The sequence below is a fragment of the Aotus nancymaae genome, unplaced genomic scaffold (genome assembly GCF_030222135.1).
Source record: "Aotus nancymaae isolate 86718 unplaced genomic scaffold, 86718_ANA_hifiasm-v0.15.2.pri h1tg000032l_0, whole genome shotgun sequence".
NCBI lineage: Eukaryota > Metazoa > Chordata > Mammalia > Primates > Aotidae > Aotus > Aotus nancymaae.
Window position 1 is genome coordinate 10,710,371 of NW_026988445.1, and position 17,062 is coordinate 10,727,432.

General features: G+C 41.2%; 1 protein-coding gene across 1 annotated transcript in view; it reads left to right on the forward strand.

The window, feature by feature from the left end:
- The window catches only part of FAM177B (family with sequence similarity 177 member B), a 39,412-nt gene extending 24,117 nt beyond the window's left edge, over positions 1-15,295 (forward strand). Inside the window, exon 5 of the mRNA XM_012459729.3 lies at positions 15,250-15,295. Coding sequence (XP_012315152.2) covers positions 15,250-15,258 — 9 coding nt within the window. The 3' untranslated portion in view covers positions 15,259-15,295. The remainder of the gene's footprint in view (positions 1-15,249) is intronic.
- The last annotated feature ends 1,767 nt before the right edge of the window (positions 15,296-17,062 follow it).

Here is a 17,062-nt window from a genome sequence, read left to right on the forward strand (position 1 = left end):
CATAAAGCAAGTATAGTAAAAAAAATTTTTTTTTGAGACAGTCTCGCTCTGTTGCCCAGGCTGGAGTGCAGTGGTGTGATCTCAAGGGACAGTAAGATATTAATGGTAGAATCAAGATTCTATGGATATAAGGGTATTCACTATCGTATTCTTCCAACTTGGCTGTATTTCATAATAAAATTTGGGGGTGGAAACACAATGGCCTCAAATTGCTGGAACTTACACCTGTTGGGTGCTCTCTTCCAGAAATTGTACATCTTTCTAAGTCCTAGTGTAAGATGGAGTGCCTGGGATCCTGTGCGGCAGCAGTTCCTAATAATAGGTGCATATAAGAATCTCTGGCTGAATATGGTGGCTCACGCCTGTAATCCCAGCACTTTGGGAGGACGAGGCAGGAGGATTGCTTGAGCCCAGGAGTTTGCAACCAGCCTGGGCAACATAGTGAGACCTCATCTCTCCAAAAAAAAAAAAAAAAAAATTTAATTAGCTGGGCATGGTGGTGCATGCCTGTAGTCCCAGCTACTTGAAGGTGGGGGTGGGCTGAGGTGGGAGGATCACTTGAGCCCAGGAGGTGGAGGCTGCAGTGAGCTGTGATTGCACCACTGCACTTCAGCATTCCAACCTGAGCAAGAGAATAAAGAACTTGTCTAAAAAAAAAATCTCCTCCAAGAGTTTTTAAAAATTCACAAATCACAGAGACATCCTTGGAGATCTTGATTTCAAGAGGCTTGGAATGGCAACCTGGATATTTGTGTCTGTAAAAGCATTCCTAGTAAGTAAGTTTTATATGAATCCCTGATATGATCTCCTACCACGAGGAATGAAATTCTCTATCAAATGGGCTTAAAATTTAAAAAAAAAAAAAAAGCCTCCAACAACAGGATTGTTGAGTACCCTCTGAGATCTCTCCTTAGTTTGTAAGCAAAATGATCTAGGTGATGGTGTGACAGCCTCTTCCAGTAGGGCCATCATAGCAGCTTGGGCACATCATTTATACCCAGCAAGTGGAAGGAGGTTAAAAGCACCATGATATTGTGGCGTATCTTTCATCTCAGAAGCTCTAATACCAGATGACAGTTCCTAGGCTGCGGATGAAAAGAGGGTAGGAGAACTTGGGTGGGAAGTGGTTAACCAGGCTCCAGGTTTTCGGCAGTTTATTTCTACTCCCTGGCTTCTAAATGGAAGTAGGATTTTCTCAATCCCCCTTTCTTGCCTTTCATTTCTCCTTTCCCCTGCCCTCTTCTCACATCTCCGGACAGCTTTATCACTTTAAAATGCAAATATGAAGATAATACATATATGGCTATGTCTAATCTGCTTTCTGCCCCTTTCCCTCCCACTTGGGCTCTGGAAGGCCATTCTGTTTTGTACATTTGCAGTATCCATTACACCTAACGTAGGACCTATGCACAGGGAAGGCACATCAATTAATTTAATTAAAAAGATAAGGTCAAGATTAGAGGTGAAAGGTGGGTGGGGTCTATTTTTTTTACCTAATCTAAAGAACAAATTAAATTTTTGACATTTCTCCATGGCTCTGAATGTACTACCGTAAGTCAATTCTTTGTCATCGGTAGCTATTTTTTCCTATGTCACATAGTTTTGAAGGTATAACAATTCAGAAGTTATCCAGTAGTGACATTTAGTGAACTGATTTTAATTACTATGTGAAGTTGGCAGTTTTTCATAGTCTTTCTTAGTTTCCAACACAGCTGAAGAAAAACATTGTTCTGAGTTGATATTTCTGTAGGGAGAAACTTAAAATTTCCCATATTACTCCAAAGGAAAAAGCATTGCACTAATCTGTATATGAAACCTAATGGAGCAAGTCATTTTCAATGGTTAGACCATTACTGCTCTCCCCAGTCCACTTAAAAAGTATGTTATAATGTTTGTCTTTGCCTAGGACTCAACCTACAAAAATATTACACTCCATTTCACTGGAAGCTGCTATAGACTGATTCCTGTGGTGAACATCTGGAAATGTGCCCTAAAGTAGGGGGAAAAAGAAAAAGAAAAGAAAAGCCTTCCATTTGCCACTGTAGAAACAAAGATTTAAAAACTTAGACTAGGGGGCCATAAATTCGAGAATAAACAATAAGGTAGTGTATAAAGGGACAAAAAAGTAGATTTAAGGAAAGGTGAGCAACTTCCAAGAAAGAGCCAAATAATTGGTTCCCAAATTAGTAGATACAACTACTAACTCAGCATTTCCTATAGTGTGATCCTTAGAATACCAGTCCCGCAAAATGCTCCATTAAAACATACACACACACACACACACACACACACACACACACACCCCACCATAGTCAAATAAAATTGGGAAATGCTGCATATCGCAATCCCTCCTTGCAGATTTTTACAATATCTTTTTTACCTCTGAGATGTCATGCAGTAGAAAATCCTGTTTCACTTTGCTTAACTCAGTGTCGTGAACTTCTTTGATCACCAATTAACGGCTATTCATATCCCATGCAACTAGTGTTCTAAAGCAGTGGTTCTTGAACTTTAGTCTCAGGACTGCTGCATCAGTTTGGGTCCAAACAGAAGAGAGAAACCACATGGTGATGTGAACAAGGAATGTTTACTATAAAGAATTATTACTATATCATGGGATTGGCTAGTAAGAAGCACAGAGAACTGTAAAGAATATTAAAATAGCAGATACAAGGAGCATCCACTAATTTCCCTAGGACTGACGTAGAGTATACAAAGAAAGAGCTCTCATAATTCAGGGCTTAGATCCAAACGTTATTGGAGAAGGCAAGGCCCTGGGTCACTGAATGGCAGAGAAATTACTATGGCTAATCTTGGTGGAACTTGCTGGAAACTTGCTCTCTGAAATTGCTGGAGAATTGCCCTTTAGGGTGCTGGGAAAAGCTGTTCATGGAAAGGTGTCTCAGTGGAGGCATTCTGTTACAAAACCACCTGGGGGCAGGAATGTTGGGGACACTACTGTCTGCTGGGTGCTGCTGGGGGCACATCAGGGACCTGTCTGCTGGGTGCTGCTGGGGGCACATCAGGGACCTGTCTGCTGGGTGCTGCTGGGGGCACATCAGGTGCAGCTGGGTGCTGCCTGTGCTGCAGGAGCTAGGTGGTAGAGAAGCCACGTGTATGTTGCAGGAGCCCCTGGAGATATGTCAGAACCAGGAAGGAAAACATCCTCCTTATTCAATGTCTCTCTAGCTCCCTTTACTGACAAAGATTACTGCCAACTTACAAAAGGGAAAAAACTTAAAAGGGTCCAGATCCATCTTCATAGAGCAGACAAGAAAGGGTGAATATGGAAATGAGAGGCAATTGATAATGAGCATGGTTGCAACAATTTGAAATTATATATTCATATATTACTTAGTAGCTAATGTTCATTGATCATTTTTTCATGTGCCAGGCATCATGCTAACTATGTCAATTGCTTAATCCACACAAATCTTTAAAAAGTACTACTTGTATCCTACCACCATTTTACATATGACACAACCAAGGAATATAAAAATTAAACTTGTCCAGTGTCATAGAGCCAGGAAGTGGCAGATCTAAGATTCAAACCCAGGTATGTGAATTCAGTCTCTCTCTCACCTGAGATGAGGGAGCAGTTTTGCTTTGTGCAATGCTGCGTCTGCTATGCCTACATAAAGAAAACATTCATAAACATTCATTGAGTGTGTGGTTCAGTGTTTCCCAACCTTTATGCATCATTGTCTCCTAAGGAATCTTTTCAGGCATCTTTTCTAAATTGTCCCCCACCATGGAATTTTAATACCGTACATACACTTTATATGTGGACGGTATGTATACATGTACTTTACACATAAAAAGAGCAAGAATCCTGCCACCAACCCTGAACCTATTTTTGCTTCCTTGCAGGGAATATCACTCCTGTTGAATATGCTTTTAAAAAATGATAGCTGTACAAGTGGCATGGATTTCATGATATGCAGATCAGGAAAGGTATGCAGGGACTAAAGAATGTGAACTTGGGTGGGTCACTTCACCTCTTGGCCTCAATTTCCAGGACTAACAGAGTATTAGTTCAAATGTCTACATGGTCCAAGTTTGAAACACAAATATGTTAATTAGGCCAGTGTAACAATAATATGTGGGAGAGACCATGGAAAACTAGAGACGCTAAGCCTGGTTAGAGCCATTTGCATTACATTTTTTAATAACACTGTGCCTGCCAAGCAAAACATTTCTGTAGGCTGGGTTTGTCCCCAAAGGCTGCCAGTTTGAAGTCTTTGGACTAAAGCCCCATTTCAACTCTAAGATTCTTTGTCTGTAATTAAGTAAATACATGGCTCGTGGTACTTCTTTGTTTCTATGAAGGTTGGAGAAGTTGTGTGGCTTCCAGTTTTTTCGTTGTGAACAGTATTGCCAAAACCATTCTTGTACGTATTCCTTGATGTTCATATGTAAGAATTTCTCTTGGATGGTGTCAGTTGGTCTTAGGAAGTCACCACTAACACAGAGTTAGAAATCCAAGAGATTTCTTGGGGGTAACATATGTGAAAGAGAAGGGGCGTAGGGAGCAGGGAGGCAGGGAGAACCTTCAGACCGTGGTTCTAGCCTCATCTGTGAAAGGAGAGCGGGTAGGAAAGAGGTTGGGTAGGAAGAGACTTAGATATTCCTGCAGTGAAGCTCTAAGAAAGTCTTAGCCCAATGAGAAGCTCTAGATCAAAGACTGCCCACGGAGGAGTCCCTTGTTGATGAAAAGTGACAGTTCTCTGGACCAGTTTTTGGCTGGGGACTGCCCAGGAAGCACACAGCCTTGGCTTGAAAGCTGAGGCAGACCAGGTGCGATGGCTCCGCCTATAAAATTCCAGCACTTTGGGAGGCCAAGGTGGGCAGATGACTTGAGGTCAGGAGTTCACAACCAGCCTGGGCAACATGGCAAAACCCCGTCTCTACTAAAAACACACAAAAAATGGCCAGGCGTGGTAACTCACGCCTGTAATCCTAGCGCTTTGGGAGGCTGAGGTGGGTGGATCGCCTGATGTCAGGAGTTCGAGACTAGTCTGACCAACATGGTGAAACCCCGTCTCTACTTAAAATACAAAAATTAGCCAGGCGTGGTGGCAGGTGCCTGTAATCACAGCTACTCAGGAGGCTGAGGCAGGAGAATCCCTTCGACCTGGGAGGTGGAGATTGCAGTGAGCTGAGATCACACCACTACACTACAGCCTGGACAACAGAGCAAGACTCAGTCTCAAAAAATAAAATAAATAAATAGTCAGTTTTTGTGGTGGTGGACATGGTGGCAGGCATAGTGGCCAGTGCTTGAAGTCCCAGCTACTTGGGAGGCCGAGACAGGAAAATTGCTTTAACACAGGAGGCGGAGGTTGCAGTGAGCCAACATTGCACCACTGCACTTCAGCCTGGGGTGCAAAGTGAAAGCCTTTCTAAAAAAAAAAAAAAAAAAAAAGACAGCTGAGCCAGATCCTAGAGACACTCACAGCTGAAGGCTGTCAGTTAGCTACATTCCCTGAGGCACATCTCTCTTAAAAAGAGTTACGAGCAGCACATCTGCACATCTTTGTGGCTGCCATATGGGTATACAGCTAGGAGTGAATTATGTCTTTTTGGTTCTCTTACTATTAAAAAAAGTACATGTATTATATTGTTGAAAAATAATGTAACTTTAAACAGTAACCAAGAAAACAAGCATTTAAATAGTTTTTACAGGAGGACAGGAGACTGAACGTAAGTCCCTGATACCGTCCTTCTGCTCCACTCCAGCTACCAACCAGCTCTCCTGAATGGATCATCTGAGAGGGCAGCAGGCAGGTGCATTCTGGAGGATATGGACAAGGCCTGGGGCACTGCCGCAGCAGGGGCATAAAGGCCTTGAAAGAACTCTATTCCTCTCTGGATCCTACCAGATGTTAAGGATCTGCAGCAAAGCTCTGGGCCAGAGATTAGAGTGTGTGAATTATGGGTTTTCTTAGAGGAAGGGGAGCCACAGCCTGTGTAAGTGTTCTTGGGGGGATCTTTGGTTTCCTTGGCCCCTAAGTGGGGAGCATGGAGGGAACTGGAGAAGCAGGCTGGATCCTTCCTACTCCTGAGGCTGGCAGAGCACATACCTATAGCTGAGGAGACTGGAAGTTAAAGGGTTTCTTTATTGACAGGGAACTGACAACTTGCCAGCTGTATATGTGTCCTCCTCCCCCTCCTCCTCCTCTTCCTCCTCCTCCCTCTCCCCCTCCTCCCTCTCCTCCTCCTCTCCTTCCTCCTCTTCCTCCTCCTCCTCCTCCCTTTCTTCCCCTTCCCCTTCCCCTTCTCCTTCTCCTTCTCCTTTCTTCATTTTTTTGTTAGTTCAGGGTCTTGCTCTGTCACTCAGGCTGGAGTGCAGTGGTGCCATCTCGGCTCACTTCAACCTCCGCCTCCCCGGTTCAGGAGATTCTCCTACCTCAACCTCCTGAGTAGCTGGGATTACAGGCTCGCGTCACCAAACCTGGGTAATTTTTTTTTTTTTTTTTTTTAGTAGAGACAGCGGTTTCACCATATTGATCAGTCTGGTCTCAAACTCCTGACCTCAACTGATTCGCCTGCCTTGGCATCCCAATGTGCTGGGATTACAGGCATGAGCCACCGCACCCAGTTATGTGTGTGCGTGTTTTGTGTTTTTTGTTTGTTTATTTTTTTGTTTTTTGGAGAGAGAGTCTTGCTCTTATCACCTAAGCTGGAGTGCAGTGGCACAATCTCGGCTCACTGCAACGTCCACCTCCCAGGTTGTGTCCTAACCAATATAAAATAAACCATTGTTTTCCCGTTGACTTGAAGTAGCACTTTTGGCGTACTGTCAGATGTTGCTTAACAATGAGGATATGTTCTAAGAAATGCATCATTAGGTGATTTTGTCATTGTGCAAACATCACACAGTGTACTTACACAAACCTAAATTGTATAGCCTACTGCACACCTAGGACATGGACAATAGAAAGAGTAGACTTCCATTTTCTCCTTGGCCTTCGTATTTACCTTATGCTGTTGGTATAGAAATAGGCAAAAAGAAAAGAAGAGAAGAAAATCTCCAGAAATAGATGTCAGTATATATATGATAACTTAATAAATAGGCACTATATAACTACATTCTGGTCAACAATAGACTGCATATATGACAGTGGTCCCATAAGATTATACTGTATTTTTACCATAGCTTTCCTATGTTTAGATACACAAATACCACAGTGTTGCGATTGCCTACAATAGCAGTACAGTAACATGTTGTACAGGTTTGTAGCCTAGGAGCAATGGACGGTATAGCCTAGATGTGTAGTAGGCGCTATCATCTATGCTTATGAAAGTGCACTCTGTGATGTTTACACAAAGGCAAAATCACCTGATGATGCATTTCTCAGAACTTATTTCCATTGTTAAGCAATTCATGGCTATACGCCAAAAGTGCTATTTCAAGTTAATGGGAAAACAATGTTTTATTTTGAATTGGTTATAACACAACTGGCCTAGAGGAGAATAAAATTAGGGCCCCGGCTTCAAACCATGTACAAACATAAATTTCCAGAAAAACTTAAACTCTATATGTAAACAAAAACTATAGAACATTGCATTTTAGGTTTTGGGGTACATGTGAAGAACATGCAAGATTGTTGCATGGGTACACACATGGCAGCATGAAACTATAGAACAATTTTAAGAAAATATATGTGTAAGCTAGGGTTTGGAGAGAGGGACCTTTTTAATCAAGACAGAAGCCTAGAGGCAATACTATATAAAATAAGTATATTTGATAACATAAAATACAAAATGTTATATGGCAAAATAAATACAAAATCACAAGAAAAAAAGATTGATAAGAAGTATGTGCCACAAAAACTCACACATAAGAAAATGAATATGCATATCAGTCAGAAGGCTCTTACAAATTGATTATCAACAGAATACAGAAATAGAGACAAATAAATATGAAGTCAATTTATAGAAGACAAATGCAAATGGCCAATAAATCAATAAAATTGTTTTCTAATGTGGAGGAAATGCAAAAAATAAGCAACAATGAGATATCTCAACTTATCTACCTAATTGGCAGACAATAAAAACTTACTAGTGATGAAACTGTGAAAAAAAAACTATTTTCTGCATATATTGCCAGTGAAATTTGAATTGTTACAGCTTTTATGGAAAGCAATCCAGATATATATTTTAAATTTTACAATTTACATACTCTGACTCAGAAATCCTTCTGGAAATCTGTCTGCTGTAAGTGAAATTCCAATGTGTAAAGACATGCAAAGATGTTTACCACAGCATTGTTTGTTGTGGCAAAAACTTAGAAACTGAGTAAATGCCTTTGAAGATGGTGGAAGAAACTGTGATACAATTAGGCCATGGAATATAAGTTAATCATTGAAAAGAATGAGTTGCAGCAGGGCTTGATGGCTCACTCCTGTAATCCCAGCACAGGGATTGCTGGATTACGGCTTGGGAGGCCCAGGCAGTAGGATTGCTTAAGCCCAGAAGTTTGAGACCAGCCTGGACAACATAGGGAGATCGTGTGCCTACAAAAAATTTAAAAATTAGCCAGGTATGGTGGCTCAGGAGGCTGAGATAGGAGGATTGCTTGATCCTAGGAGGTCAAGGCTACAGTGAGCCGTGATCGCACCACGGCACTCCGGCCTGGGTGACAGGGCAAAACCAGACTCAAGAAAAAAGAAAAGAATGAGTTGGATGTATACTACTGAGGGACATCCCATAATGTATGAAGTGAAAAAAAAGTTTAAAAAATCTAGACACAAAACAGTAAGTGTAATATGATCCCGTTTTTGTAAAATACACATGAATTAGAGAAGAAAAGCTTATTATATATAGTTTATATGTGACTGTATGAATATGAATGAGGCAGAAAGAATAGATAACAGATTGTAAATTTTGGCAGAGGAGTGAGAGGAAACAAACAAAAGGAGACTAAATAATTTCCCTGTTCTTTGATTATTTTGGGTTTTTAAAAATCATATGATTGCTGCTTTTTTTAAAATACAGTCTCGCTCCTTCGCCCAGGCTAGAGTGTAGTGGTGCTATCTCGGCTCACTGCAACCTCCTCCTCCTCCTGTGTTCAAGCGATTCTTGTGCCTCAGCCTCCCAAGTAGCTGGGACTACAGGTGCATGCCACCACGGTCAGAAATTTTTTGTATTTTTAGTAGAGACAGGGTTACACCATGTTGGCCAGGCTGGTCTTGAACTTCTGACTTCAAGTGATCCACCTACCTCAGCCTCCCAAACTGCTGGGATTGCAGGTGTGAGCCACCACACCAGGCCATGATTTTTTAGTTAGTAGGAACGATAAAAATATATATGAGGATACCAATTTAAATACTGAGATATAGTTCTAAAATGAATTATAATTTTTCATTTTTATTTTAAAATATTTAACTGACAAATATTGTATATACTCAAGGTGTACAATGTGATGAGGTGTATGCATATACATTGTGATATGAACAATCAAATTAACCCATCTATTATCACCTATGCTATACATTAGATCCCCAGAACTTTTTCATCTTAAAACTGAAAGTTTGTACCCTTTGACCATCATCTCCCCACTTTCTCCACTCTGAACTCCTAGCAACTACCATTCTACTTTCTGCTCTGTCGTTCAACTTTTTGAGATTCCACATACAAGTGAGATCGTACGGTATTTGTCTTTCTATGTCTGGCTTATTGCATTTAGCATAATATCCTCTGAGTTGTTCAATGTTGTCACAAATGACAAGATTTTTTCTTTTTTATGGCTGAATTTAAAGTGGGCTTCTTGTGGACAACATATATCTGGGTCTTACTTTTCAACGAGTCTGACAATGTTTGCCTTTCAACTGGGGAATATAGAACATTTACATATAATATAATTGTTAATATGGTTGGGGTTCTATTTGTTTTGTGTGTGTTTTATCTGGGTTTTTTGTTGTTTGGGCTGAATAATCTTTCACTGTATATAACACATTTTATTTACTCATTCATCTGTCAATGGGCACTTAGTTTGTTTCCATATCTTGGCCATTGTGAATAATGCTGCAGTGAATGTGGGGATATAGCTATCTCTTCAAGATACTGATTTCATTTCATTTGGGTATATGCCTGAAAGTGGGATTGCTTGATCATATGGTAGTTATATTTTTAATTTTTTGAGGAACTGTTTTCCATAATAGTTGGACCGATTTATATTTCCACCAACAATGTACAAGGTTCCCTTTTCTTCATGCTCTTGTCAACACTTGTTATCTTTTTTCTTTTTAGTAATAGCCATCCTAACAGATGTGAGGTGATAACTCATTGTGATGTCATTTTGATTATCATTCTCTGGTGGTTAGTGATTTTGAGCCCCTCTTTATATTTCTGTTGGCAATCGGTATGTCATCTTTGGAAAAATGCCTAGTTAGGTCTTTTGCCCATTTTTTAATTGGGCTACTTGGTTTTGTTTGCTGTGGAGTTTGTTGTACATTTTGATATTAACCCCTTATCAGATAGATAGTTTGCATATATTTTCTCCCATTTCATGGATTTCATTGTGTTGATTGTTTCACTGGCTGTGCAGCAGCTTTTTAGTTTGTTATAGTCTCACATGTTTGTTTTTGCCTTTGTTGCTTGTGCTTTTGTTGGCATATCCAAAACAATCAGTAAACAATTAACAAAATGGCAACAGTATGTGCTTATCTATTAATCATTACTCTAAATATAAATAGATTACATTTGCTGATCAAAAGACACAAAGAGGCTGAATGGATTAAAAAGCAAGATCCAATAATATGCTGACTACAAGAGATTCATTTTAGTATCAAGGGCACACAGACTGACAGTGAAGGGATGGAAAAGATACTCCATGCAAATGGAAACCAAAAGAGAGCAGGGGTAGCTATATTTATATTAGACAAACTAGACTTTTAGTCAAAATCTGTCACAGGGACTGGGTGCTGTGGCTCGTGCCTTTAATGCTAGGACTTCGGGAGGCTTAGGTGAGCAGTAAGAGTTTCCAGTTCCCTGGAACTGGGATTGGTGACAACAAAATGGGACAGGAGTCTCTAGCCACAGAGTTTCTTCTTTTCCTTGGGGCCCTCAGTGGTGGGGTTAGGTGGTGTAGGGAAGAGATGGTGAAGACTTGGAAAACTAGTGGAGGAGGACTAAGCAATCTGGACTCCTGCTGGAATATGTTTAGCAATTTCCCATCTAATTGTGTTGCTGAAGTACTCGCAGTGTTGGCATCAGGAGAGAATAGGGCATGAGTCTTTGATGCCATTTTGCCTTCTTAGCGATCTCATGACAGTCTTCCCAGGGTATCAGAAATAGGAGGTTTCAGTGTCCAAATACCACACCCAGTGAAGGCTGTTCTTGGGCAGCAATTCTCCACGTCTCCAGAAGGAATGGAGACAAGGCAGTGAATTTTAGTGTTACTGGCTAGAGGCTAATTTCCAGCATATCTGTGCAGAATTAAACTGGACTTGGGGATCATATTCCTTCCTCTTTCTGAAAAGTAAAGAAAGACTTGTCTTTTGACTGATAAGCCAACAGATCCTTTTTCACATTTTAAATCTCAGTTCTAGGATCTCTGATTGTGTGAAGAGAAAAAATAGAACTAGAACAAAACTACTGCCTGTGGTAGTATCCAACACTGACAATGCAGAGGAGAGACTAAGAAACAAGATATTGAGGAAAAGCAGACTCTCAGGATTTGTGCTCTGAATATCAAGTAGGAAATGCTATTACTGCAGACACTGAGTGGCATTTGTTAAGTGCCTACCATGTGCCAGGCAGAATGCACAGTGCTGAGAACTTTGTCGAATTATCAGACATTAGCTCTTTGGCCAAACCTCTGCGGAGTGAAGAACCTACAATTGTCCTATTCTTTTCCATTTTGATGTTTTATTTCTCCATCAGAAAGATGCGTCTGAAAAGGTAGTCGTCTGTTTCAGGGTTCCTCAACCTCAGGGTCAGAACCAAAACATTCTGAAATTGATTAAGTAAGTCTCAAACAGCAATTTTAAAAAATGAAGTGGAATAAAAAAGAAAGTATCAGAAAGCAGGTAGTAAAATAGTTTTATGAAATTTTTGTTTTGATTTTATGGATGTGTGTGTACTGTGGAATACTGCGGAAATATATTTCTTTCTCTAGGTAAAGATTAAAATGTTTGAAGAGCACTGACTGGCAAATTTCACTGCACTGAAATGTACAATGGTTTACATCCAGTGGAAATATGGGGAGTGAATTTTGTGTCATAACATCTTATTAGAAAAAGAGGTCATGCTCTGTTTCTTTAGGAATATTGCCAAACACGGTCACAGAAAAAATAGATGGTAAAAGATAAGTAGATTGAAAGATTTCTGATCAGATTGAGTTTTCCTGAAAAACCGCTTCTCTGAAGATTGCATATCATGTGCCACTTGTTGAAGCTCACTGTTGAAGCATATAGCTAATTATACCTATTCTCATGTCATTTATTTCATTCACTAGTTATAAGTCATTTTCTTCTTCTCTCCAAGGAACCCCTTGCTATATTTCTTAAGTCTGTATGCAATCACGTAAAAACACACTTTATAAATCGCTGGAGTGAGGAATATAGTGGGAACAGATGATACAGTTGTGCCTGAATTATTTAAGGCAGCGCACATCATAAGTGCCTAAAATGAGAATTCAATTGATAGTTTAAAACCAAAATCCCAAGAAAGGTATAATGTAAACAATGATACATTCTTTGTATTTTGTGTCTGGTATTTTAAAAATGAATACTGACTAGGTTGTTTGTGTAAATCCTTTGCCAACACAAAAAGCAACAGAATCTTCAGAGCATGCAATACAATTTCTTAGTCTTTCAGCAGGCGTGTTTTGATTCTGAGGAAGGAAAGAAATAGTATTTTTGCAACTTCAAAACAGATTTTCAAGATCTTATGTACCCTGGAAGCTCCAAAGTGCTGAAGTGAGCCTGCTGTCAGTAAACTGGGTTGAAGATCTTGCACTGCCATCATCTCAAAGAAATGGACAGGAAACCTGAGGTCTGAGAACTGAATTGTGCCAGATACTTGACAGTCTTTTTTTCTCTTCTTCCCTCAATTTTTTATTTTCAAAAATGTCAAACCGACACAAAAGTTAAAAGAATAGCACAGTAAACATCTATAGAGGTGTCTTCTATTTCAGGGCACCAACTGTTAACATTTTGTCACATTTGTTTTCATATACATGTATGCATGTGTATAGATATATTAATAGATATATGTGTATATGTGTGTATATATATGTGTGTGTTTGTGTGTGTGTGTAAGTTGCAGATATCATGACAATTTTCCCCTAAATACTTCAGCAACTATTTCCTAAGAATAAAGGGACTCTTCTACATCACAATAATATTTAACATTGATTCAGTATGTCTTCTCATGCAGAGCCTAATCTAAATTTTCCTATTGTTTCAGCACCTGGTATTCTTGGTCCTGTGCCAAGACTGCATTCCTCAGCTCTTCCAATCCCTAGACTGAACAATTCCCTTAAATCTGCACTATATCTTCCTTACCCCATGCAGGGGACTGTTTCCTACCCAGGCCTATACGTTAATATTTCACCCCCTAACCCCCCACCAGCATTGAGGGATGGAAGGAACATGACTGACACAACAGGGAGAGGCAATTGCCAGTCTGGAAGTCCTTCTGGGGAAAGCAACGTTCTTCCTTTAACCCTGAGCAGATGAGCCAGGGATCTTCAAGCTGTAGGACGTTTGTTCCAAACTTGCTCCTACATGAAAGGTCTACTGTGCTGGAGGGACATTTGCACTTAATGCCAAGGCCAAGTCCACCCTACCTACCATGGCACACAAGGCACTTCACCAGCCGGCTTCTGTTTATCTCTCCAACCTTATCTCCCTCCCCTCCTTAGAACCTACTCTCCAGTCTCCCTTATCAAATGAAGTTCTCTTTGACCTCTAGGCTGTAGCTCATGTTTCTTGTGCCCAGATGATGACTTATACCCTTTCGCTCCCAGGATCCTCCATGACGCATCCTCTGAGCACCTCTGGCCTCCCAAGCCTAAGCTGCTTCTCCCCTGGCTCCCATCACCCATCCCTTCTCCTTTCTACACTGCCATAGTCTATTGTAATTTCCCATTTATTTGTCTGTAGCCCAGATGGTAGAGACCATGTGGGTAGAACTATGTCTCCTCAGTCCCTGGCACAGCACAGCCCATAGTAGGTGCTCAAGCAGTATTTATCAAATGGACATCTACATGGCACGTGAACTCCTGTTGTTGAGGAATTGGGCCCCTCGTAGTTTATGCATTCCTTGACACCCTGTTTCATGTGAGGTGCTCAGTGGCTATGTACAATATAGTGGAATATCTATTCTCCAGGAGTTATGCTGTCAATAGGGAGGCAAGTCTAAAATGCACAAAAGGCCAAATAGTAGTACAAAAAATGGGTAAGAGATAGCCAACACAACTGCATCCACAGGTCTAACTGTATCAGAATCACCCAAGGGGACTTGCTAAAAATGCAAATTCCTGGTCTCCCTCAGAGGTTTTCATCAGGAAGGTCCAGGGATCTCTTGATGTAAGTGACTCAGGGGATTCTGATGCATGTGGACCATGGACTGAACTTTAGGAACCATTGTTAATTAGGGGCAAAACTTTATCAGATGGAGTGGTCACAGTTAGGGCCCTTCCACCAGACCCTGCAGTACCACTGTGTGAATGAGAAAAAGGCACCCCATGGGAAGGATGCCACCCGTGGGCACATGGCCTGGTATGTGGAGGCTGGGTGTGCTCTGCTTGCCTTCCTCATCTGGATGTCCCTGTAGAGGGCACAACCTGCATAAGCATACACAGTGACTCTGGTCACGGGGAGACAGGAGGAGCATCACACAGCTTACCTGGAGCTAGACCAGGCACAGTGGCTCATGCCTGTAACCTCAGCACTTTGGGAGGCAGATCATTTGAGGCCAGGAGTTCAAGACCAGCCTGACCAACATGGTGAAACCCTGTCTCTACTGAAAATACAAAAATTAGCCCCATGTGGTGGTGGGGGCCTATAGTCCCAGCTGCTCAGGAGGCTGATGCAGGAGAATCACTTGAACCCAGGGGATGGAGGTTGCAGTGAGCCAAGATTGTACCATTGCACTCCAGCTTGAGTGACAGAGCAAGACTCCATCTCAAAAAATATAGAATAAACTGGAGCTGGAAGAAAGTGGGATGAAGAGAGTGCAGTAAGCTGACTGGTCTGGCTGAATGCCCGTCTAAAGTGCTGGTGCTTGGTCCCATAGGTCATGTGAAGCCTTTGAAGGATTTTGACCAGAACTGTTACCTGATAAGAGAACACACTGTAAGGAATCTGTTAGTCCTGTGATTATTGTCTACAGAAGTGGACAGAGGAAGATCATTTCAGGTAGAGGAAACAGCATTGCAAAGCCCCCGGAGGGGTAAAATGAAGGACATGAAGAAGACAAGTATAGGTGAGCTAAGAGGCAGCAAGCTGGGTGCCTTATTACTATTTATTATTAACAGTAATAATAAATTACTACCATTTAAGCCAGGACACTTGTGATCATATAGATATGCATTATTAATTATTCTAGAGGGTAAATGAAGGCTACCTTGGGCAAACTGGGATCCACATAATGTGATTTTGGACATTGGGGCCACATTATGCAAGACCCATGCCCATGGAAACAAGAGTTTGGGTTTTATTCTAAGTGTGATGGGAAGGAAACCTCTGCAGGGTTTTAAGTCCAGCAGGGTCATGTCATGTTCCAGTTTGTGCACGTAAGGGATTCTCATGTGAATGCACCAAGGTAAAAATTCAAGGGCCAAAGCATGATGTTTGATTTTAGTCGTGGTCTTGTCCTGGATGGCCTCGAAACAGTATCTACGCACTTTTTTCACATCCCTTCAAAGTGCTCTGTAGTTGCACATGAGGAGATAAACAACAATTATAATGTATCTCAGCCTCTTCCACGTTGGCTGGTCAAGTGAATCCCAATGAACAGAAACCACACAAAACAAATGACTTAAACACTATTACTTGCCTTACACCTCCCACTTCAAGGCAGCCAAACCCTGGGCTGTGGCCCCACAGCTGAGGGAGCTTATTCCAGATGTGAGATCCTCCAGTGAGCTTTGTGAACAGCATCTGTTTGTAGCGCTGAAAAGGAGTATCTGACTGTATTGATACAGATGCCTACAAAACCCCAAGAGTCAAACACTGGGTCACAGGGTAACCAATTAGCCATTTCCCAAAGAGATGAATCCTGACAGTGCAAAGCTACCTAAGTAATCAATCCCTAGATGTTCAAGCCCATCAACATTTATTGGGTACTATAACAACAAGGCACTCTGCTCAGTGCCAGTGGTGGGAGTGTGAAGATGAAGAAGGCATGATGCCTGCCATCAAGGAGACAAAAATATAGTAAACAGAAAGGCTACCTAAGTAAGATGATGTTGTAACACCTCCAAAAATGGTTCAGACACAGTGCTACTGGTGAACAGAAAAAGGAAAATTTTATTCCACATGGAAGGACTGGCAAAGGCTTAATGGGGCAGTAAGAATGTTCCCAGAACCGTTAAAAAGTAGATAGGGTTTTGACAAATCGATACGCTGGAAAAAGATATTAAGGCTGCTGGAATCTTGGCTGTCAAACTAATTAGCTGTGTGACCTTAGGAAAGTCACTTAACCTCTCTGAGTTTTAATTATCTCATGACTACAATTAGGAAAATGATGACACAAAGTGCTATGGTCTGAATGTTTGTGTCACTTGATAAATTTGTTTGTTGAAATCCCAACCCCCAAGGTGATAATATCAGGACGTGGAGCTTTTGGGGAGGTGATTAGGTCACTGGGGCAGAGCCCTCATGAATGGGATCAATGCTCCTACAATAGAGGCCGAAGAGAACTTCCTTGCCCCATTCATCATGGCACAGTCAGGAGGTGCTAGTCTATGAATCAGAAAGCAGGTCCTCAACAGACACCAAATCTGCCACACCTTATGTTGGACTTCTAGTCTCTGGAACTGAAAGAAATAAATTTCTGTTTTTAAGCCACCTAATTTATGTCATATTGTGATAATAGACTGAACGGA